The 23,783-nt window shown below is 55.4% G+C and overlaps 2 protein-coding genes and 1 long non-coding RNA gene across 4 annotated transcripts; all 3 read left to right on the forward strand.

Moving 5' to 3' along the window:
• Positions 1–1,498: 1,498 nt before the first annotated feature.
• LOC136109467 (fas-binding factor 1 homolog) lies at positions 1,499–9,824 on the forward strand (the record flags this gene model as incomplete). The annotated part of the gene is made up of 13 exons (XM_071816322.1): positions 1,499–2,063; positions 2,910–3,039; positions 3,262–3,341; positions 3,678–3,780; positions 3,886–4,314; positions 4,776–4,860; positions 5,061–5,161; positions 5,523–5,729; positions 6,249–6,356; positions 6,682–6,835; positions 7,647–7,823; positions 8,009–8,401; positions 8,598–9,824. Coding segments are annotated over 13 exons (2,760 nt in total), but the record flags the coding sequence as incomplete, so codon positions are not given.
• Positions 9,825–12,226: 2,402 nt separating this feature from the next.
• LOC139829310 (uncharacterized) lies at positions 12,227–14,973 on the forward strand. The gene is made up of 2 exons (XR_011741781.1): positions 12,227–14,106; positions 14,597–14,973. It is a non-coding gene; the product is annotated as an uncharacterized lncRNA (long non-coding RNA).
• Positions 14,974–15,760: 787 nt separating this feature from the next.
• LOC136109695 (large ribosomal subunit protein mL38-like) lies at positions 15,761–23,612 on the forward strand. 2 transcript variants are annotated; one of them, XM_065852559.2, is made up of 9 exons: positions 15,761–15,897; positions 17,032–17,211; positions 17,997–18,125; positions 18,207–18,415; positions 18,802–18,874; positions 19,618–19,663; positions 20,052–20,210; positions 20,607–20,743; positions 21,102–23,612. In XM_065852559.2, exons 1-9 carry the CDS (start codon positions 15,831–15,833, stop codon positions 21,236–21,238), a joined length of 1,137 nt encoding a protein of 378 aa, XP_065708631.1. In that variant the 5' UTR covers positions 15,761–15,830; the 3' UTR covers positions 21,239–23,612. The 2 variants fall into 2 exon arrangements, with proteins under 2 accessions (XP_065708631.1, XP_071672422.1); XM_071816321.1 differs by having other exon boundaries at positions 17,997–18,415.
• Positions 23,613–23,783: the final 171 nt, after the last annotated feature.

A 23,783-nucleotide genomic window follows, 5' to 3' on the forward strand; every position in this document is an offset into this window, starting at 1 on the left:
GGGGTGGCAGAGGGACGCAGGTTGAACAGCAAGTGGGGAAATCCTCCTGTCCCTGCAGGTCAGAGTGTGGACGCGACCAAGGATCTTCGGTCCCCCCCTGGGGGTTGACATTGGACGAATCTGCGGAGACACCCTCTGGAGCAAGGGAAAGCCCGGCTCTTGCGATGGTGAGTGTGACGGGTGCTCAGGCAGGCCCGGGAAATGCTCAGTGCTGCTCTGGCACTGGTTGGGAGGCAGGAGCCATCCTGAGGGCTGGGGGCTTCTGCCCAGCTGGCAGGCAGGAGGGGCTGAGCCCCCTGGTGTCACTGAAGGGGTCACATCTCTCCGCTCCCCCGGGCTTTCAGCTGCCATTTCCCAAGCAGCGCGGGCGGGACGAGGGCGTCGCTGGTGCTGCTGGGGTTCTCGGGAGAAACCTGCCTCTGGCTTGAGTGTGCTGAGACAGTCCAGCTCAGACTGGCTTGGTTTTCTAATGAGGGAATTTGTCTTTCTCCACAGGCTACGCAAGCCAAGAGAGGTTTAAGTGGTAAGTGCGCTGGCCTGGTCTCCTTTCACTGTGCGCAGGTGCTTTGGTCTGCTGGGAATGCCTGGGGCGGAGGAGGGGGACACTGGGGTGAGGTGGCAGCCCTGGCTACCGCAATGGTCACCATCCTTGTGTGGAAGGTGCAGCTCAGGGCATCATGTCATTCCTGACTCAAATATACTCACCTGCCTCTCCGATCAAAGGGATTTACTTCCTGGGTTCCTGTATTCTGTGGTTGTGGGTTTTCCCAAATCTGGGGGAGAATATATGTGTTTATTTCAGTTCTTCCCCACCCCTGCTCCCTAACTGCTGGTTTAGAGGCCTCTTGCTGCCCCTGACACTGGGAGCTTCTCTGCACCAGCTCGATGAGCTCACCTGCCTCAGCACCTTGAATTTGTCTTGTTTCAGGCTCTGTTGATGACCCCCTTGAGGACCTTTGGAGATATGATGGTAAAATGAAACTTCTTTGCTGCTGCAAGGGCAGCATCCTGGTCCTGGTCCTCCCTTCCTGGGAGCAGGAGCTGCTGGTGCAACAGCCCTTGATGCGCGAGGGGCTCCAGTTGTGAGGGGGAGGCAGCAGGGAGCAGAGGGGAGAGCCGGGTTCCCAGAGCCAGAGGCCACTCAATAGGTTGGCTGTCGGTCTGGGGAGGGGAAGTTTGTCCCTGATTAAAAGCCTCTGTGGTCCATGACAAGCCGGCAAATCCCCCCGTGGAGTGCTCAGGCCAGGGCTATGCCCGTGTCCATCATCCTGATCTCTCCCTGTGTGTTTCCAGTTGAACCCCGTTTTACAGCCGGTGGGAGAGCCTTGAAGACCAGCGCGCGGGTCACCAAGGAGTGAGTGCCTTTCAGATCTCCGCGTGCTCCCCACGTCCTCCTGACCTGCCCCCTCCTCAGCTTCTGCACCCGCTCCCTGCCCCGACAGGTTGCTTCCAGAGATTTGCAACGTCCCTGGAGAGAACAAGGCAGCTGCAGGGGTGAGCCCAAACGTGGGGAGAGAGCCTGGATGTCCTGAGGGCTGGGGCTGAGCTCTCTGGCATCACTGGCAGGGGTAAAAAGCCAGGAGAGGGGAGTGGGTGGCTGGTGGGAGACGGGCTTCCAGGTACCGAGGATGGAGCAAAGCCCGGGGGCACCCGCTGCTGCAGCCCAGCCTTCCTGGGTGCGCTTCGGCTCCAGCGTCGTAGGAAGAGCCCTCACCCAAAGCAATGGCCTTGGGTGTTCCTGACACTTCTCCCAGAGGCAGCAGCAGGATCTCAGCACAGGACTCAGGGCTCAGAGCGTTTCAAGTACCGAAATCCCCCCGTCTCAGCCCCCGTGCGCTGCAGCCGCGGCCCCCAGCACCAGCCTCCCAAGGGAGAAGCAGTGCTGAGGCATCCGCTGCGCTCGCCCTGTGCCCGTCCTCATCCTCTTGCTTTCCAGGACAAGGACGACCGGGACTGGGATTTCCTGAGGACATCGAAACCCAGTGCTGGCCCACAGAAGACGGCCGTGAAATGTGGCACTGAAAGCAGCTCTGAGACAACAGCAGAACAGAGCAGCAGGAAAGGTAAGCAGGTTGCTGGATGCCTCCTCCTTGTAGGAAAGGAATCAGCAGCCTGGCTGAGTTTGTGTGAGGTCCCAGCTGATGAAATGGAAAGCCACCCAGTCCCATCTCTGATTAAGCAGTGCGGTCATTTCTAGAGCAGCCTGATAACGGGGTTGGTTGTGCCACAGCTCAGGGAGTGCCCCAGGTTACAGAACTGGCCTTTCCTTTCCGGGAAGGGAGGCTCAGATCTTCCCTTGGGCCTCACCCGGCCTGTTGTGCACCGTGCCAAAGGACAACAAGTTTTTGTGGTCAGGATTTGGGTGGCTGTAGCATCCCCGGTCCACGGCAAAGCCCAGCAGGGCACATCTGTGTGGGTCCCGGCTGCACTGGGCAGTGTTACAGGCACTCGCCCCTCTTGTTCCTGCAGCGGGGACGCTCATGGATCTGATAGTCACCTCAAATGGCCTTTGCCCCGATAAATCCACTCTGGACACCAGTAGCAGCCGGTGGGTTGGGGCAAGGGCCAGGGTGTGTTTAGAGCAGGGCCTTTGGGTGAAGAGGGGCTGGAACAATCTGATTGGAAACTTGCAAAGCTCAAGAAGCTCCTGGTGTTGCCGGAGCTGGAAACCCCAGTGTCAGTGACCCCCAGCCATGTCCCAGCAGTGGATGCAGGGGCACAGAGCAGGCAGTGGCGCTTTGCCGCTTTGTCACTTGCTGTGAGGTTCAGTCACGGAAAAGACATTGAAAAAGGACTTTGTAAATGGTCCAGGGAGAGAAGAGCAGGCAGGGCTGCTTTGATCTCTTGTTGTTTAAAAAAACAAACCCCACCCTGCTCAAACCTCCTCCCACGGGCGATCCCATCCCCAGAGCTGCCCCCACGCCAGACGCCCCTGCGCACCGTGGCCCCGGTCCAGAGGAGGAAGACGTCGATGTTTGAAGATGCTGAAGACGACGACCTCTTGGATGTGCTAAGACGTGGCAAAGGCCCGAAAAAAGAGTAAGGGTAGTGAGGAGGCGATGGCAGTAACGCAGGGGGTGGGCTGTGTGTTGAGCTGGTGCCACTGTGCTGGGGGGGGATGCCGGAGCTTCTGCCCGTGGGTCCCAGCAAGGGGCAAGAGCAGCTGGTTTGGCAGAGAAGAGCCAGAGCAGCCTGGCCAGGCTGTGTGAGGAGGGACAGCCCTGCCTCTGGGAGAAACCATCTGCCACCGTGTCCCCACAGAGAGGAGCTCCGGCCAGCGCGCTCCACGCTGGACGGCTTGTTCGGACGAGGCTCCGTGGCCAAAGTCCTGGAAAAGCCAGGTACGGGAGAGCATCGGGAGTGCAAAGTGGATAAAAAGTCCCAGAAGCAGCCAGGTGAGCCCAGCCAGGGACGTTGGGCAGGTCTGCAGAGGTGACAGCATTGGCTTGGGCTAGCGAGCTGGATTTCTCGTGGCCTTGCAGGGGAAATGCCCTTTGTGTCGGGGTGAGCAGGGCGGTCAAGGGGCTCTGGGTCAGCGGGGCGGAAGGCGGCTCATGCACAAGGGTTGTGCTCTGCCCTCGAGGCAGCCTGGGAGGAGGAGGAGGAGGAGGGGAGGGCTGGTGTCTTTGCAGCAGCTGCTCCTCTGGGCGCTGACTCAAGGCTCCCTGTCTGAACAGAGGAGGAAGGGCGCGGGGACAAGAAGGAGCTTGTCTTCGGAGAGTACAAGCCCTCGATGGGCTCCAGGCCCGCGGTCCAGCCGGCGGTGGGGCAGTTGGTGAGGTACGGTGCTGTGCGTGTGTCTGGAGCGTCGCTGTCCCTGAGGCGGAGCAGGCAGGTCCCCGGGTCCCCTCGCAGGCAGGTCTGCAACTGCTTCTCCTTCCTCAGGTTTTCTGCCAACAGCAGCAGCGAAACAAACCCAGAGCCCCGCTCCACACCTCGTCCTCCCCGCAGACGGAACCCCGTGCGGAGGAGAAGGGCCGAAGACGACTGGCTGAGCTGGGAGGATGAGGATTTCACGGATCCCACCAGCCAGTCCAGGGCTGCAGAGGAGGCAGCACCTAAACCCGACCCGATGGACTGGCTGATTGATGCCTTGGCTCGCAGGAGAGCCGAAGAACAGGCCAAGGCACAGGAGATAAAGGCCGAGACCATGGAGACCCAGGAGAAGAAAACCAAGCCCTCCGAGACTGAAGAGAAAAAGGCTGAGCCCTCGGAGGCGCAAGAGAAAAAGAACAAACCCTCCGAGACTGAAGAGAAAAAGGCCGAGCCCTCAGAGACCGCGGGCGAAGGGCCGGGTCCCCGCTCTCCCGGCAGGTAAAGGCCCGGTCAATGGCCGCAGCGCTCCCGTCTGCTCCACGTGTGGCTGCTGCAGCAGCAGCTCTCAGCAGTGCTTGCCTCAGATTGACCCAATTCGTGTTAAGCACTTTCTGGTATCCAGTTGGGGTGATGCCGCGGGTCTTTGTCCCGCTGATCCAGCCCACAGTCCCATTCCCCTCGGCAGGTTCAGACTTGTGCCGTCCCAATGGGGCTCAGAAGGGAATTGCAGCCCCCGTGCCTGGAGCGGTGGGCAGGGGGTGTGAGGTGGGGGTGCCCGGGGAAGGGGGCGGATGCAGCCAGGGGAGCACCAGGGATGGAGCTGTTGGGGTCTCTGCTCCCTCGGCAGCCAAGAGGCTGAATCCTGCCTTTCACCTGCGAGGCAGGCACTGGCACTGGGGAGGGATCTTGTCTTTCGTGGCCTCCTCGGCTTGACCACATCAGGTGCTTTTTTCTTGCAGCCAGCTGGCCGCCTCCCCAGCAGCATTGGACTGTCGGGCAGAGCTGCTGAGCGCCCAGGCCCGTGTGGCAGAGCTGGAGAGCCAGGTGAGCCCCAGCGCCTGCTGGATGGGGCCCATGGGTGACCCAGGGGGAGGAGAAGGGGCCATGTCTGCTCCTAACAGCATCAGGGTGATGGGAGAGAGGAGGAACCTCCCTGTGCTGAGATGCCAACAACGGCCACCGAGTGCTGCTGTGGGGGTTCTGTCCCCGAGGCAGCACAAGAACCTTCTCCCCGGTCCCGGCAGGTCCGGATGCTGGAGGAGGAGCGGGCGCAGCAGAAAGTGTTATTGGAGAGTGCCCAGCGGCAGCACCAGGAGCACCTGGATGTCCAGGAGAGCAGCCACAGGTACTGGGCTCTGGGCTGTGCTCCCCTCCTCCGGCAGGTCCTTGCCCACAGCCCCGTCCATCTCCCCTGGGGGGACAGTGCTGGGGCGCGGCCCAAATCCAGCCCTGGGTGGGTGACAAGAGGAGGGGCCTGTCCCTTTGCCAGCACGTCCCCAGTCAGGGCACCGCACTGCGCAGCAGCAGAGGGCTCAGGGCTCAGAATGCAGAGAGCGAAGCAGCCCCTGCCTCCGTTTCCCCACACACACAGCAAAACTGATCTGCTGCTAAATCCCCATGTGCCCTTTGGGTGCAGAGTACCAGGTACGGCAAGGAAAGCAACACTTGTTCGGTGCTGTGACCCCTCACGGGCTCTCTCTGGGCAGGACCTCAGTGAACATAATGAAGGAGAAGTATGAGCAGCAGGTGGAGATGCTGCGGCGGCAGAATGAGCAGCTGGCGGCTCAGCTGCGGCAGGAGCGGCAGGACATGGCGCGGGATCGGGCAGAGCTGCTGGCGCAGCACCAGCTGGACCTGGAGCAGCTGTGGGAGCAGCACCGGCTGGAGCTGCAGCAGCTGCGGGAGCTGCAGAGGTGAGAGCGGCACGAGCGGCACGTGGTGCCAGTGCCCCCGGTCTGGGTGAAGGAATCAGGGAACAGTTTGGGGAGACAGTGAAAGGAGAATGGAGAGTCCAGAAGCGCTGGGTTGAGGGCAGCCCAGTGGCTTTTGGAGTGGGGATTTGCTTTGCAGGTGAAGACAGGGAGATCTGGCTGGAGACGTCATTCCGAGGGAATGTATTGCCTTTTGAAAGATGCTGAACCCCATGTTTTCTCTCCCCCAGATCCCTTTTATTCAGAACAATGAGTTGCTGATGTCCACATAGTTTGGGTCAATAAGAAATCTGGTGTTGGTAGAGAAGCCCATAACCCCCAGATGTGGTCCATCCCAGATGGGGATGGCTGTCTGTGGGATGCCCCCTAACAGACCAGCCTGCCAGCTCAGCTCCTGGGACCTGGTTCTCAGCCCCACGACCGAGCCTCTTCCATGGTGCCCGTCATGGGGAGCACCAGTTTGTAACAGCCCGTGGTGGGCTCCTTCCCCGTGTCCTGCAGGGAGTCTGTTGAGAAACTGCGCAAGAAACACGAGGAGCAGCTCCAGCACGTCAAGTGGCTGAAAGAGAGAGAGATGGATGTGCTGACCGGCACCATTTCACACACCAGGTACTGACAGCCCGTGTCGTGTCCCCACGTTGATCCCTGGCCGCGGTGTTCCCTGACCTCTGGGGAACCAGGCTCGGAGCACAGGAGGAACAGGGGCCATCCTCTCTCCCACCCGGATGCTGAGCCTCCAGGGATGCTGAGCTGTTGTTTAGTATCTGTCCTTGCTCCCCGAAGCAGCAGCTGCATCTTCCTACTGTTCTGCTCTGATCCCGAGAGGTTCAGGACAGGGCTGCCCGGCCCATGGCCCGGCACATGTCCCTCTCTCCTTCGCAGTGAGACAAAGTGTGTCCCCCAGGGTGACCCCTCCCCCGGCTCCTCTGCACAGGTCTCTGGACAGCGTCGTTGAGAGGATGGAGAAGTTCTCCAGCGACCTGCAGAACGTGTGCAGGAGGAGCATGGAGGAGGAGCAGAGCCGTGTCCGGGAGCTGGTGGCCAACACGCAGACCAGGCTGGGTGAGCAGACTTGGCTGCTGGAGCAGGTGAGCCCACACTGTGTCCTCTGCCTGGGCCAGGCTCCTGGCTGGGTCCAGGTGTTTCTCTGGCCCACTGGAGGTCCCTGGCCTGGAGCCCGTGAATGGCGTCTGGCCCTGCAGCGTCTGGCAGGCTCACACGTGGGTCCTGCTCAACGGGGAGACGTTCAGCGCTGCCTTCTTGTGACAAAGACGTCACTCGGGGTGGTGAGAATGGGGGTGTCTCAGGAACAGGCTCCACCAGCCTCTTTCAGCTGTTGACTGAAGCGTCAGTCACCTCTGTCTCTCCCCTTCACCCGTGAGGAGCTTGGGCAGCCAGAGCAGGCACAGCCGCCTCTGTTGGGAGTCGGGGGAGAGAAAACCCCCACGGTGGGTGAGGCAAAACCTCCCTGTGCCATTGGGACGTGTCCAGAGCCGGTTCTGCTCCCTCTGGGGCTGTCCAGAGGGGACATGTGGCACAGACAGTGTGGCAGAGCTGCATTTTTCAGGGCTGCCAGGGTGGCAAAGGACCACTCAGGCTGGGTATTTCCAGTGCCGAGGAACTGCTGTGCAGTGAGCGTGTTTGAGGGTGTGCAGCACGGTGAGGGGTTCCATCCGTTCTGGGGAAGGAGTGTGTGTGTGTGTCCGGTCCCAGCTCTGCCAGCCCTGGTCCCCACAGGCAGGTGGGTGAGGGCTCTGCTGGAGCACTGGGGACTGTTGCTCTGCACCCGAAGCGGCCACACGAGGAGCTCAACAGGGGCTCTGCCTCCCCTTGGGAAGACGGGAGATGGTGTCCAGGATGGGGCAGGTGATGCATCGGTTTCCCCCGTGCCCACCCTAGGAGCGGGCAGAGCTGAAGATCCAGCGCCAGGAGCTGAAAGCCAAGGAGGAACAGCTGGCGAGAGACAGGCAGAGGCTGGACGAGGCCTGGCAGGAAATGCGGCTGGAGAAGGAGAAGGTGATCGAGGCCGTGCGACATGTCCAGAAGCAGCAGGAGATGATCAGAAGCACGAAGGAGGTAAGCAGAGCGTCTGCGCCACGGTTCGCAGCCGTGCACGGGCCGGCAGCACAGCTGGGGTCTCACACCCCTCCTGAAGTCGTGAATCCTGTGCTGGGAGGGGAACAAGGGGACGCCCAGAGGAGCCCCAGCCCAGGGCAGAGAGGGTCCCTGTCCCCAACCTCCCCACCCGCTCTGCCTTGCAGCTCTCGGCCCAGAAGCACGCGGAGGGGGAGCGAGCCCTGGGGGAGGCACGCAGGATGCAATCAGAGTTCTGGGACAAGCTGCAGGTCCTGCAGCAGCAGGAGGAGCAGCTGAAGCAGCAGGAGGAGCAGTTGAAGCAGCAGCAGGAGCAGCTGAAGCCACAGCTGGAGCAGCTGAAGCAGCAGAAGGAACAGCTGAAGCAGCTGCAGGAGCAGATGAATCAGCAACAGGAGCAGATGAAGCAGCAGCTGGAGCAGATGAAGCAGCAGCCAGAGCAGCTGAAGCAGCAGCTGCAGCAGCTGAAGCAGGATCAGGAGCAGCTGAAGCAGGAAAAGGCCTCCCTGTCTTCCATGTTCAGTGCCCAGATGCAGCTGCTGAAGGTCCAGGCCCAGCAGGTGAGGTGGGGGGAGAGCTCAGACTGCGAGGTTCTGGGCTCTGGGGGAGCATGGGGAGGGGTCCCCTTCATGGGGGACCATGGCACGAGGGAGGCTTTGGGATACTTCTCTTGTTGATGAGCAACACCTTGGATTGTGACCCTGTTTCTGTGGCACTTTCTGGGATACATCCCACACATCCTTCCTCTCTTCTCAGGGGGACAAAGAGTTAGAGAAGCAGAGAATCTTCTTGGAGAACCTCAAGAAAGTACGATACAACACTGCACGGCTGTCAACAACCCCTCCATCCTCCTCCCGTTCTGTGGACGATACCATTGAGTATACGCATGCATTAATAGAGGCCCTGAGGAAAGCATCTCCACCTGTGCAAGTAGCTGACCTGTCCTCCATTCTCCGGCCTCCCATTACTTTCAAGACCCTTTAATCAGGCTCTGCCCCAGTGGCCATTCTGTCAGCTCTGCTTCTGGCGTGACTTGTAATAACATCGGATGTGAGACTGTGGGTACGCGTTAGAGGCCTTGAAGACTTCAGGAGTTCGTTTGGAAACATTAGTGAGGATGCTTAATAAAAAGAAAGGGAGGGCTGTTGCGGAATAAGTTTACTCACTTAAATTCCTTTAGTTGTATTCTATGCTTCGACACATCGAGATAAGGACAGAGAAAAAACTGCCTGGAAGACAGAGGGAGAGAATCCAAGAAGAAACAATGAAGGCCCCAGACCCAAAATTACCAGTGGACCAACAGGCTCGTGAAAGATGCGTGAAGAGCAGGTGCACAGACTGTGGGGGTTTACAAGCCCAAGTCTCTTTTGTCTCATGCTCCTCCTGCTGAGAGGCCAAAGTCCAGACAGTTGCTTTGCTGTTATGCAGTTATTTATGGAGATCCTGAGGAAAGCGCCCTACAACACTTCACCTCTGCCGGCATCCCGAACCTCCTCCCTTCTCTGGACTGAAGAGAAGCCGCTAAATTAATGTAGACTGTGTTTAAGTTACAAAGACGTACCCATCGTTAACCAATGACGTGGTAAATGCTTTCTAACCAGCTGCAAAATGAGGGGATATTTTTCAAGTTTTAAATCGTTTTGCCTGACAAAGAGACCGGAAGATTAGAAGCAGAGTGCTTAGCTTATATTTGACTAGTAATTAACAGTAAGAATCTCGTCAGTTATAACTAACTTCATACTAACCTTATGTTAGCTCACAGGAAAGAGATTGGGGAACCACCTGGTGATAACGTGAATAGAGAAACCTTGCTGACATATTATAATCAGTCGCCATTGTATAAATTAGATGATGAGGAGAAGTGGCCTCTGAATGAAACTCTGAATGATGCCACGTTAACGTTCTTCTTGAAGAGAGAAGGCAAGTGCAGTCAAGTGGTGGACGCTGATACGTTTTTCACTTTGCAAAAACACCCAGAGTGGCAGACAGAATGCAGTATTAACTTGCCACCCCAGGATCCAGCTGTGTTCACGTTAAAAAGGGAGCAGAATAAAGCTCAGGAGAAGTTGAAACCATGTTGTTCAGCATGTAGAATAAGACAGAAAACTCCCCTGATGAGAGGGGAGAGTGAGATAGAAGACTGTGTGTCCCCACAGAGTGTGGAATTGAAGATGATGTGCCTTCAGCTTCCGAGGTGGTGAAACTCTGGAGAAAGAAGAGGAAAACATGGAAAAGAAGCTGAGATTTTAGTTGAGACTGGAACGTTTCATTTGGTTTTGAATCAGGCATTGATACCATTAGATGAAGATTTTGTACCTGTGGTGGGAGCTACTGGCCAAGAAGACAAAGCTTTCTGCAACAGCCAATCCAATAGAAACTGGAGAAACAAATTGGAATTCCTAAGTTCTTATCTAAGCCCGGGTCTCCAAAACCGTTACGGAGACGAGACTTAGGAAAACAGTTGCAAGCAATAATAACATTCAAACAAGGTGAAGTGACAAAATGGAATTCCTAAGTTCTTATCTACACCTGGGTCTCCAAAACCGTTACGGAGACGAGACTTAGGAAAACAAGTGCAAGCAATAATAACATTCAAACAAGGTGAAGTGACAAAATGGAATTCCTAAGTTCTTATCTAAGCCCGGGTCTCCAAAACCGTTACGGAGACGAGACTTAGGAAAACAAGTGCAAGCAATAATAACATTCAAACAAGGTGAAGTGACAAAATGGAATTCCTAAGTTCTTATCTACGCCTGGGTCTCCAAAACCGTTACGGAGACGAGACTTAGGAAAACAAGTGCAAGCAATAATAACATTCAAACAAGGTGAAGTGACAAAATGGAATTCCTAAGTTCTTATCTACACCTGGGTCTCCAAAACCGTTACGGAGACAAGACTTAGGAAAACAATTGCAAGCAATAATAACATTCAAACAAGGCGAAGTGACATTCAAGATAAAAGAGCTGCCACAGAAACCAAAGAAGACCGTATGCAATGCACTGCAAGTTTGCTAAATTTGGTGAGATGCAGTGGGTATCGAGCTTCCCAACAGAAAGCCCAGCTGATCCAGCATCAAGTGACTTATCTGGGATTCGAGATCTCCGGAGGGCACCAGAGCTGGGGATGGAGCGACAAGAAGCTGTTTGCCGGACACCAGAACCTGCAGCGGTAAAAGAGCTCTGGGCGTTTCTTAGAATGACACATTGGTGCAGACTTTGAGTTTATAATTATGGACTTTGAGTAAAGCCTTTCTATGAACCGTGAAACAAAAGGACTTCCAAGTTGAACTGGACAAGAGAAGCATCTGAGGGCATCTGCACAACTAAACAAAGAACCTGGGTCTCCCAGATATCACCAAGCCATTGGAGTTATGCTCACACAAAAGGCAAAGCGTTGCTCTGCGTGTTCTAGCACAGCAATTAAGAGCTCAGAACCGAGCGGCTGCTGCTTCCCTAAGCAATCAGATGCAGTGAGCCAAGGCTGGCCTGGATGTCGTGGAGCTGTGGCAGCTCTTGGACTCGCTGTACAGGAAGCTCCTGAGTTCACCGTGGGACAGAAAGTGTCCCATACAGTCCCAACCGTACTGGAACAAAAATGGTACCCATGGGTTATCTCCCTCGAGATTCCTGAATACCAGGCGGTACTGGTGGAACTAGATGATGTGAATATTGTCGTTACCAACGCTGTCACTGCAGCCCCTTTCCCCAGTGGGTCTGTTTCAGAGCCTGTGGTCCAGGATTGCTTGGAAACAATGGGAGCTGTTTCCTCCAGCAGATGGGATTTAATGGAACAGCCGCTGGAAGACGCCGAAGACTCCTGGTTCACTGATGGAAGCAGCTTTGTAAAGCAAGGAGTAGATAGAGCTGGGGATGCCCTATCAACTACCCACGAGGTAATCGAAGTCAAACCTTTGCCTCCTGGGACTTCTGCCCGGACAGCTGCACATGCACGAGCTTTAGAATTATCCAAAGAGAAGAAGATTAATATCTGGACAGATTCCAAGTGTGCTTTGGGAGTGGTGCGCGCCCATGGAACATTTGAAAAGGACCAAGTTTATTAACAGCACAAGGAAAAGAGATTAAACGTGATACTCCAGTTGTTGGAAGCTGTGCTGTTACTAGAAAAGTTGCCATCATGCATTTCAAGGAGGAGACACTGATCAGGAAACTGGAAATAAATTGGCAGCTGATACTGCGAGATGAGCTGCTGGGAAGACAGAGAGAAATGAGAGGGATGTCTCTGAGCCCGGACGGCTGCCTCCTCGAACCAACATCAGTAAACTCTGCCTTGCAGTGTGTTAACAGAGACCTTCTCGGGTTGGCCAGAAGCATTCCCTGCCCAACTAGTAAAGCTAGAACAGTAACTAAAGCTTTGTTAAATGAGACTGTACCCCGATTTGGGGTACCCGCTGTGATGTCCTCTGCTAGGGGGCCCCCTTTTGTTGCACAGGTAGTGCTGCAAGTCAGTAAAGCATTAGAGATCGATTGGCAGCTGCAGACTCCCTGCAAGCCTTAAGCAAGTGAGCAGGTAGAAAAGAAAATGAATCACTAAATGGAACAGCAGATAGGCAGAATTTGCCAGGACACTAACTGGAAGTAGCATCAAGCACTACCTGTAGCGCTGCTCAGAATGAGAGGGAAGCCTTGAGCCAAGGAAAACTGAAGTCTTTTCTTTCAAGCCAATAGATGAAGTTTCTGTGAAAGCTTTTTCATGTCAGCCTTGATAAGACAAGTGGAATGGACTGCTCCAGCTGTTGCTGACGGCCTTTACTGCCATCAAGATGAAAGAACAACCCACCTGGATTCACTGTTCAAGAGTGAAGAAAGCAGCAGATAAGAAACAGACGTCGGAACCAGTAGGACCTGCTGCTTTCCAGTTCTCTCAGCATTGATCTCAGTGACTCTAAAAAGTTATGCACTTTAATGCCTAAAGATCCAGTAGAAGCTGCTGTGGCTTGAACTTACCTGTCCTCTATCAGAGGACAGTGGAGCGGGGACCCCAAATCGGGGTACGGTCTCATTTAACAAAGCTTTAGATACTTTTCCAGCTTTACTAGCTGGGCAGGGGATGCTTCTGGCCCAGCCTGAGAAGGTCTCTGTTAACACCAGCAAACCCCCTTTTCTAGGGAGTTTGGAGAAATCTGGTTGCTAATGTTGTCCTGCTACATTTCCTTTTCTAATTGTTCGCATTTGTATCATATTTATCTTATTAAGATTGTTTTCCAGACATACTTCACATTGCTGGGTCACTTGGTTCCAAATACTATATAAATTCACTCTTTCCTTGTAATCAGCTATTGGGATAGAGCATCAGCTCCCCAGTGAGTTTACTGATGTTGGTTCGATAACATAACCATAATTTGGTTAACAATGTGTAAGGCTTCATTTTATTGATTCCTCTCAAATCCTGCACTAAATCTATAGCTTTACCATCTGGTTTCTTTACTCGCCTTCGATCAGCAGTCCAAACTGCAGGAGGTTACTCGTCCTTCTCTGGAGCCTCTGCTTCCTTCAGCTTTCCAGAAGACATCTTCGTGTTTTCCAGCACATCCTCCTTTCACTGCCCTGCAGAAACTCCTTTTGCTTCTGTGCCATCCCCAGCACTGACACCGTTCTCTTGGTAAACAGGAACTCAAAGGAGAAGATAGTGATACTGCTCAGAGGACAAAAACAAGTAGTAGTAATTAACCACATGCTAATAGTAGATGTTCTGCCCCCTTTCAACTGCTCCTATTTTTGTGGCACTATCTCAAAGCATTTTGCAAGTGTTCGTTATGGAGATTTGATGTGAAAACGAACATGTGGTGGTGGCAGAAACTGGAAATTTGACCTGGAATGATGGAGCCACTATTTGAGGGCAGAAATCAGTTGACCAAGGTCGTTGGGTCTTCATCGAGAACATGGAGAACTTGTGCAGCGACCTGCAGAACCGGGGGCTGGTGCTCTGCACACAAAGTGGCCACACGAGGAGCAGGTTCTGCAGCAGCAGCAGGAGCAGCTGAAGCAGCAGCAGCAGCGTCTGCATCAGGGAAGTGTCCCCTCACCCTCCCCACTGGGTCTGGGGCCGCAGTGCCCAAGGCCTGAAGCTTTTCTGACAGCTTCTCTCTCTCCCTTTCTCCCAGAGACCGCGCAGCAGCGGCTGAGCACGGCTCACCAGAGGAGATGGAGTGAAGAGCCCCGCCAGGAGCTGCCCAACCACCCTGTGACACCACTGACCGCAGCTCAGGACCTCAGTGCCCTGACCGATGGTCTCTCCAGCACCCTGGGTGAGGCTTCCACGCGCTGCAGGTGGGAAGGGACTTGCTGGGAGGCAGCTGCACTTGTACCAGTGTGTCCGGAGGCTTGGGATGGTCCTGGGGCTGGTTTAGTGCCCCTGTATATAAACCTCAGGTGTGAGCTGGCCTCCACGTCCTCTGCAGGGGCTCAGCGGAACTCTCTGAGCCAGGGCAGTGCCCGGAGGGGGCAGGAAGGGAGAGGCAGGTGAGTTAAAGCCTGTTTGCCCTGGCTTTGTGGTGTCCCCATCCTGTGCCGTCAGGTCCCTGCTGGCTCTTTCCCCAGACAGGGACGCTCTTGGAGGCTTCCCCTGCGGGTCTTGCTCAGACTGCGAGGGTCTGGGCTCTGGAGGAGCATGGGGAGGGGTCCCCTTCATGGGGGACATGGAAGGAGGGAGGCTTTGGTGAGTGACACCCTGGACTGTGGCCCTGTTTCTGTGGCACTGCCTGTGATCATTCCCACCCATCCTTCCTCTCTTCTCAGGGGGATGATGTCTTAGAAAAGGAGAAGATCCTCTTGGCGTCCCTGAAGAAAGCGCCATACACCACTTCACGTCTGTCAGCATCCCGTCCGTCCTTCTGCCCTTCTCCACACCACGATTTCTTTGAGGTTACGCAGTTATTTCTGGCGATCCCGAGGAAAGTGCCCTACTGCGCTTCACCTCTCCCAGCGTCCCGGCCGTCCTCCCTGCTCCTGACCACCATTTCTGAGAGGCTTTCTTAGAGCAATGGGTTTAAAAGCCCAAGTCTCTTTTGCCTTGTGTTGCCCCTCCATGAGAGACGCCCAGTCTGGCCTGTTTCTCTGCTGTACCTTTTAAGTTGTTTTTTATCTCGTAATTAAAGTATTTTTTAAAGCGCAAACGTCTGAGACTCTGATACCGGAAACCTGGGGCCAAGAACATTTCTGTGACAGTTTGTGCACGTGAATCCGCGTGTGGCACTGCTTTGCTGATGGAGCTGGGAAGGAAATACTCGTCCTTCTCTGGAGCCGAAAACCACACGCGGTGGTTGGAGAAACTGCCAGTTTGACCTGGAAGGATGGAGCCAGAATTTGAGGGCAGAAATCAGTTGCCCCGGGTCCTTGGGTCTGGAGATTGTTCCGCGATGTTCTTCTGGTTTTTAAAGGCCGTCTTCCAGAAAACAACAATCCCAAGTGAAGTGCCCAGGCTGTTTTTTCCTCCCCACGCATTTCCCTGTGTGATCTGCTCTGTGACCCCGCGTGAGCAGGGCTTGGACTGGGGGATCTGCAGAGGTCCCTTCAGCCCCACCAGGCTGGGATTCTGTGACTCTGCCCTGCGGTTCCCCAGCACCCCTAGGATGTTCCACAGCCCACAGGCAACCGCAGCTTTTCCTTTGTGGGCCGATTTCTCAAAAACCCCTGGCTCTTGTGCTGGGCTTCACCTCCCGTCCGGGTACCCCGGGGTGAGAGCGGGGCCTCTCCGGTGCCTTCCGCGGGCTCTGCCCGGTCGGAGCAGCAAGGCCGGCGATGGGGAGGGGTTCCCGGGGAGGGTAGAGCCCGTCCCGCGGGGCTGTGGGGACGTTTCTAGGCAGGCTCCGCGCTAAACAGCCCCGTTGCCGCGGCAGGGGGGCATTCCCAGCCCGGCGCTGCGGTAGACAGACCCGTTGCTACGGCTGCGGGGCCTTGCAGACCGGACTCCGCGCGGCGCAGCCCCCGTCGCTATGGGAACGGGGTCCTTCCAGTGCGGGCGGCGCGCAGCATGGCGGTGCCCCTGCTGAGTGCCGCGCTGAGCGGCGTCCGGAGCGGGCGGGCGTTCGGCACGGCCGGTGAGTCCCGGGCCGGGGAGCCCCGGTTCCCCTGCGCGGGCAGCGGGAGCCGCTTGCGGCGTGGCGGGGAGAGCGCTCGGGCGGCTGAATTCCTGGCGTGGCCGGCTCGGGGAGGCGGGGGTGGCTCCGGCTCTTCCCGGGCTCTCTCGGCCTCGTCTCTTGCGCTCTGGAGAAAGCGGGAACTCTCTGGAAACGAAGAGATGGACTGAACAGCAGAGGCAATGCTACTGTTCGGCGGCATTCTTTATTTCATCAGCGCTGGGGGACACTAGTAGAGTCTTGCATCTGGGCGGGAACAACCCCAGGTTCCAGTCTAAGTTGGGGAATGACCTATTAGAGAGCAGTGTAGGGAAAACGGACCTGGGGGTCCTGGGGACAGCAGGATGAGCATGAGCCAGCACTGGACCCTTGTGGCCAGGAAGGCCAATGGTACCTGGGGTGGATTAGAAGGGGGTGGTCAGTAGGTCAGAGAGGTTCTCCTGCCCCTCTACTCTGCCCTGGGGAGACCACCCCTGGAATATTGTGTCCAGTTGTGGCCTCTCAGTTCCAGAAGGACAGGGAACTGCTGGAGAGAGTCCAGCGCAGGGCAACAAAGATGCTGAAGGGAGTGGAGCATCTCCCGTGTGAGGAAAGGCTGAGGGAGCTGGGGCTCTGGAACTGGAGAAGAGGAGACTGAGGGGTGGCTCATTCATGGTCATCAATATGGAAAGGGTGAGTGTCAGGAGGATGGAGCCAGGCTTTTCTCGGTGACAACCAGTGATAGGACAAGGGGCATTGGGTACAAACTGGAACACAGGAGGTTCTGCTTAAATATGAGAAGAAACTTCTTTTCAGTGAGGGTGGCAGAGCCCGGCCCAGGCTGCCCAGGGAGGTTGTGGAGTCTCCTTCTCTGCAGACATTCAAACCCGCCTGGACCCCTTCCTGTGGAACCTCATCTGGCGGGGGGATTGCACTGGATGAGCTTTCCAGGTCCCTTCCAATCCCTGACATTCTGAGATTCTGTGGATTATCCTCCCCTCGTTTTGCAGGTGCTCAGAAAGCATTTACCGTGTCATTGGTTAAGGATGGGTGCGTTTTTTGTAAGTTAATCACAGTACATTAATTTAGCAACTTTTCTTCACTTTCCATTCTCAGCTGCACTCTGCAAGCGGGCAGCCCCGCTGGGGCCGATGCCCAATGAGGATATTGACGTCAGCAACTTAGAAGTGCTGGAAAAATACCGCAGTTTCAGTCGGTACTTGAGGCTGGCGGAGAAGGAGAGCAGGAAGCCGCACTGGTGGCAGACGGTCCGGCAGCACAGCAGCCCCAAGCCAGGTACTCGCCCAAGGAGCTGCACTATGCAGGGTTTTGCTGCTGGAGGTCAAGAAGGCTGTTGCTGGGGCTGCATTTTGCCCCAAAGAGCTGATGAGGGGCTTTGGCACAAGATGGGCCCTTTTCTGATGTAGAAGTTTGCAGAGTGCAAATGTTTCACAGAACCGGATGGCAGTTTTCTGGGAGGAGGGAGGCTGGCCGGGACCTGCCAAGAGACGTGGAGCAGAGTAGAGAAGTGATTCCTTGGAATCATAGAATCATTTGGTTGGAAAAAACCCTCAAGGCCATCAAGACCAACCATAACCCACCCCTGGCACTGACCCATGTGTCTGAGAACCTCATCCCTGCATCTGTCCACCACTGCCCTGGGCAGCCTGTTTCAATGCCTGACAGCCCTTTCGGGGAAGAAATTGTTCCCAGGATCCAACCCTATCCTCCCCTGGGGCTACTTGAGGCCATTTCCTCTCGTCCTAAGCCCAGTAGTGTCAGAGGAACCAGAGCTTTAGACCACCTGCAGCAAATAATCCAGTTTGCACAGCAGCCGCAGAGACCAGAGCTGCTCCTCGGCTGGAAAACCGCTGGGTCTGGGGGTGCGATGAGCTGGGGGAGAGGAGGCGGCAGACACGTGGAGGTGCAGAGGGAAGGCAGAGGTGGTAGAATCGAGTCTCTACTGTCTTGGAGTTTGTGTCTCTTTCACAGCCTCTCTAATGCTCTGCAGGTGTTTTGTTTTTGGGTACTTTGGGTATTTGAATTTTTCATGTATGTGTTTTTTTCACCCCTGTCTGAAGAGCCGAAGACCGACATCAGCCTCCCACATGAGAAGCTGCTGCGGGCAAAGGAAATCAAGGCAAGAAAGAAGATCCTGAGGGAGAACCACCAGAATGCCGAGATGGAAAGAGCAGCGCGGCTCCGGACTGGTCTGTGCTCCGCCACCCCCTTCCTGCCCCGGCTGTGCTGGGTTCCCCAGTGTCACCTCCAGTGTTTCCCTCTCCTTGCAGCGCTGATCCCCCTCGACAAGGTCAGAGCTGAGTGGGAGAAGAGCAGCGGCCCGTTCCACAAGCAGCGCATGGCCGAGCACTGCGGGGTGTTTCGTGATTTGTTCCGAGGGGCCACGTTCACCCCCTGGGTCACCTTGAGGGTGGAATACAGCCAAGAAGATGAGCACGTCATGCCGGTCTACTATGGGAACATGGTGACTCCGTCAGAGGTGTGTGGGGGGAGCTGGGCACAGCCTTGGCCCCACGGGAAGCCTCTGTGGTTTTCTCAGACGCTCCTGATGGGCCTTGTCCGCCCCAGGAGATTTTGTTTAGAAGGGTATTTCCTCTGTGATGATCAAAACGTTTCTTGGATGTGATAAAGACAGAGCTTTGCAGCAGGATGGTTGTCTGTCAGCAGGCGGATGTTTATTAAGGCTCTGGGGGCTCTCAGGTGGAGCTGGATGACTTGGTGTCATGGCCCTGCCTGGTCTGTGCTGTGTCCTGGCCATACCCGTGACCAGTTTGTGTTCTTTGCTGTGGAAATCATTACCTTAATGGTTCCTTAATGGAACCTGTTGTTCCAGTGACTAACATTCTGTTTGTGTTGCTCATTTAGGCTTCCAGTCCCCCTGCAGTGTCATACGAGGCAGATAAAGGCACGCTGTGGACTTTGTTGCTCACAAATCCAGGTGAGTAGCAGGTTCTTTACAAAGAACACATTTAAACAGGATTGTTTCCCTCTGCTGTTGGTTCGCTCCTCTTTCTTTTGGCTGCACAGGCAGAGATGATGCCATAACTTCTGAGTAGGGGTGTGTTATATATGCAGGAGAGATTGTAGCCTCCCCAAACCTCTAGCAGTTGAGAGATGAGACAGGACCGGTGTCGCGGTGTAGTGGAAGCAATTCCCTGACTCCTGGCCTTTGTTTCCCCCCAGACTCCTCTCCCTCAGCAGTCTGCCTGGCAGGTGCATTAGCTGCCACTGCTCGCTCTGGGAAACCAAGGCACAGTGAAGCAACTGACCAAGAAGTCCCTCTAATCTTGGAATTACATCTGTTGAGTTCTTTGCTCCTCATTTTAAGCTCATTCGTATAAGAATGAGCTACTTTTCTGCTAGGAAAGGATTGCTGGGTGGTCTTGAGCTGCCCCGTTGGTTTGAAGTGGGTCTGGGGGTTCTCACCAGCCTCAAGTTGTGCCAGGGGAGGTTCAGATTGGATATTAGGAAACACTTATTCATGGAGAGGGTTGTACAATACTGGAACAAGTTGCCCAGGGCAGTGGTGGAGTCACCATCCCAGGAGGAGTGTAGAGGAGGTTCTTGTGGACATGGGTTAGTGCCAGAGTTGGGTTATGGTTGGACTCGATGATCTTGAGGGTCTCTTCCGACCCAAACGATTCTATGATCCTATCATGAAGTCACCTTTCTCTGTTGCAGATGGACATTTAAGAGACACGCACTCGGAGTACCTGCACTGGCTGGTGTGAGTACCGAACGGCAGAGCCGCACTGCTGGGCTCGGGGAAAGCCCCGGCAGAGTGGGCAGAAACTCCTTCAACAGAGCTCGGAATAAGGATTTGCTGAGACGGTTCTGTGGGTTCTCTGGTGCTCCTGCCAGTAGCTTCTTCACACCCATGTTCTGGGTCCTGCTAAAGATGCAGGAGTTCAGGTGTTGCTGCTGTTTGGCTTTCAAAACACTGAGTGTGATTTTTCTTCCAGTGAAAACAGCCTCTGCTGTCTGTTTGCTTGTCAGACAGGGTGTAGGTTATGTCACAATGTAGCCCAGAGTGATGTGCAATCCTGGGGGAATCTGCCGGCCCTAACGGGGGGAAATGAATGGATACATAGTGAAGTAAACTTGTATGTGTTCAGGACCAACATCCCAGGCAACGACATCCAGGCGGGTAAGGAGATCTGCCATTACCTGCCCCCCTTCCCCGCCATGGGCACTGGCTACCATCGCTTCATCTTCCTGCTCTTCAAGCAAGACCACCGCATCGATTTCAGCGAGGATGTTCGGCCCACACCCTGGTAATTGAGGCTTTTGCTGGTGGTTCACACTCTCTTGGCCAGGCTGTTCTTGCATGTTCTGATGACATGGTTGTTACTGCTGGAGGAGAGCAAGTTCGTTTTAGTCTGCAGGGCTGTTCAGGGCTGCTCTGAGTTTGTGTGTCGCCTGGAGCCACAATCCCAGCCCTGCAAGCACTGTGCTGTCCTGTTGCTTTAAACCAGGCTGTTAAGAAAGTGTTTTTTTCCTGCCTGGAGCAGAAATGTGCAGAGAGCTGGTGAAACTGGGAGAATTTTTGATGTGCCTTCCTTTTCCACCTCTGTTTTATAGCCTCTGGGATGCTGTGGGGAAGTAGTTGCCTGCTAGAGTGCTGCAAGAAAAGAGAATCAACTCAGCTCTTGTGCTTGTATTGTTTCCAGCCACAGCCTCAAGATGCGAACCTTTAGCACGTTTGACTTCTACAGAAAGCACGAGGACGCCATGACCCCGGCAGGGCTGGCGTTTTTCCAGTGCCAGTGGGACAGCTCCGTTACCTGCGTCTTCCATCAGCTTCTCAGTAAGAAATGGCTGTGCGGGAGGCTGGGGGAGCCGTGACCCAGCCCTGGGGTGAGGCACAGGGCCGGTGAACGAGCTGTGCCCGTGGGCTCCTGCTTGGTCCTGGCACTTGTCTGGGAGCTGTTACAGCACAGACTGGGTGCTTATGAAGCCATCTTCCCCCAAACTAACAGCAGTCTGAGGAAACAACCTCTTAAAAGGCCATTTTGAATGAGCATTTTCAAATAACACTGAGAGCCTTCACCAGGGCATGCTCAACCAGCCCTGGTGGGTGTGGGGGGGGGCCCTTGTTAGTGACGGGGGGCCCTGGGGTTCGGATCTGCACTGTCTCACTATCACTCTGTGTCACCCCTTTACAGATATGAGAGAGCCCGTGTTTGAATTTGTGCGGCCGCCCGTTTACCATCCTCCCCAGGTGAAGTTCCCGCGCCACCAGCCCTTGAGGTACCTGGACAGGTACCGAGACACCAAGGAGCCCACCTACGGCATTTACTAGAGCCGGGCCTCCCCTCGAGGTGCTCAGCTCTGTGCTGACTGAAAGGACTGGGCTTATCCTTCCCTGAGAAAATCATTAAATGAACCCAGATCAAGTATTCAGTGCTCCTTTCATTGAGCCTTTCCCTTCCGTACTGCTCCAGGATGTGTTGTTGCAGAGCTAGAAGCTGACCTGCACTTATTCCTGTTAAAGGCAGCAACTCCTTTGCCATCCCAGCCCTCCAGGAGATGGGTCTTGGAGGAAAACACCCAAACGGCAGCACAACCTGGCAGCAAAAACCATGGGGAAAATCCCATTTTCCTGAAGGGCCCCAAATCCATAACCCCAGCAACCTTTTCTGCTGACACTGCTGGGTTTCTGTGCTGTGTTTCCCAGAATAAGGCTCAAGGGAGCTGCTTGGGAAAATGGCAGCCAGAGGGGTTGGTGTCCCAATGCCTGACAACCTTTTCTCTTAAGCAGTTCCCAGGATCCAACCTTAACCTCCTCTGGCGCAACTTGAGGCCATTTCCTCCGGTCCTGTCACTTGTTCCTTGGGAGCAGAGCCTGACACCCCCTGGCTCCAAGGTCCTTTTAGGCAGTTCAGAGATCAGAAGGTCTCCCCTCAGCTGCTGTTCTCCAGCTGACCCCCCCAGGGCTGTCAACCGTTCCCATCACACTTGTGCTCCAGCCCCTCACCAGCTCCGTTCCCTTCTCTCAATTCGCTCCAGCACCTCAACGGATTTCTTGGCGTGAGGGGCCCAAAACTGCCCCAAGGATTTGAGGTTGGCCTCCCCAGTGCCCAGTCCATGGGTCAGTCACTGCCCTGGTCTTGTTGGCCATGGGGCTGTGTGGTTCTGCAGGGGCTGGATGGGACAAATCCCCAACATTCGGTGTCAGGATGAGGCTTCCCGGGCTCAGGCCAGGTTGGGGTCACTCCAGGGAGGGTTTGTTGCCAGCAGCAGGCAGGCAGGAGCGAGTTGGGGCTGTGATGCCAGGTACTGGGCAGGTCCCTTTGCAAACCCCATAGCATCTGGTGGGAAAAAAGAGAATGGAGAGGGGTTTGGGCTGTACCCAGTTCTCTGGTGTTTGATGAGCCTTCACCATGTCCAATGACCGGACTGAAATTTCTGATCATCTGGAGGATGAGCAGTTCCCATCCACCCTCGTGGGGAAGAGGCAACATCCCAGCTGGTGGGCACCAGCAGCTCCAGACCGTGGCAGCTCCGCAGAGGCTGTCTCAGGGCTTTTTTCAGTGCACCCTGGAGTTCGTTGTGGTTGTTTTTATGAGGGTGTCAAAAACCTGTTTTAAGTTGTCTGAGAGCACCCCCTCCTGGGCATGGCAGAAAAGCACCGAGGAGAAAACCGAAGGAAGAGCTGCTGCTGGGTGTTCTGGGCCATCTTGCCTAAGATGGGGTGGGGAGGCAGGAGGTACTCGGGTGGCCGGGGGCCAGCTCCGAGGTCTCCTGGATGCCTCACCCTGGCACCAAAGCTGCTGCCACCCATCCAGCCCCTCTGCAGTGAATCAACCCCCTGACAACCGGGCAGGATGGAGGCCCTGGCCCCGGTCCCACTGCCCTGGGCACTGAGCAGGCAGTGGCTGCAATAAATGGCGATGGGCAACCAAGCGCCGGTGTGGTCTGAGTGGGGGTCCCTGGGGCAGGATGGCAGAAAGCCCCACTGTGTTTGTTTTTTCAGGAGAAATATAAGTGCTAAAAAGCCGCTTTGGGTGTGCCCAGGTGGATCCAGTTTCTGAAGCATCAGAGGAGATGTCAGAGCCATCAGGCTGAGGGACAGGAATCCCAGCAAAAGATTGCCCGTGTTTCAAAAGGGAGGCAGCCGTGCCCGCTGGAGAACCTCTCTCACAGCTCCATCCCCAGCAAAGAGCTGTCTCTAGAGTAGTTCGTGCTGCTTACAGGCAAGATCACCTTTGCATTTGAACCGCCTTCTTGCACAGATGACAGGAAACATACTCTGGTTTATGTCTTTATAGCTGAAAAGGCCAGGACAGTGTTCATGAGGGAGCAAGCGATGAGCACATTTCCTGGTCAGCAGCCACTGGCTCACGCCAACGGTCAAGAGAGGCAGAAGAAATCCCTTCAGAACAGCTCCCTCTCCAAAGACATCCGTCTGCCTTGATCAGCCGCAGGGAAAGGCATCCTAAACCGGGCACTTTGGCCTTGTTTTCAGCCCAGGTTCCCAGGTGCTGGTGCACTCGTGAGCCAGTCACTGCACATCTGCCACGAAGGGGAATCGCCTCCGAGGCCACTGTGCCGTGGGGAAAGGGAAGGATTAAACGTCGGGAGAGCTTGATTTACTACACAACATGGATAAAGCCACTCTCTCTGCAATTAAAACTGAGGGTATTTAATTCAGTAAAGTGAGATTTCATTCCCCATGACTTGTCTGATTGTATTTTGAATCTGGGCACGGGCTGCAGTGACCTGCCCCAAAATATGAGGTGTCACCAGCTACAATGTAGGTGGTGAAGTGGGAAAGACAGGAGGGACCCTCAGCACCTCCCATCCCGTGGATAACTTCATCACAATGACCAGGGCGGCGCCCGCTG

The sequence above is a fragment of the Patagioenas fasciata genome, chromosome 18 (genome assembly GCF_037038585.1).
Source record: "Patagioenas fasciata isolate bPatFas1 chromosome 18, bPatFas1.hap1, whole genome shotgun sequence".
In the NCBI taxonomy this organism is placed as follows: Eukaryota; Metazoa; Chordata; class Aves; order Columbiformes; family Columbidae; genus Patagioenas; species Patagioenas fasciata.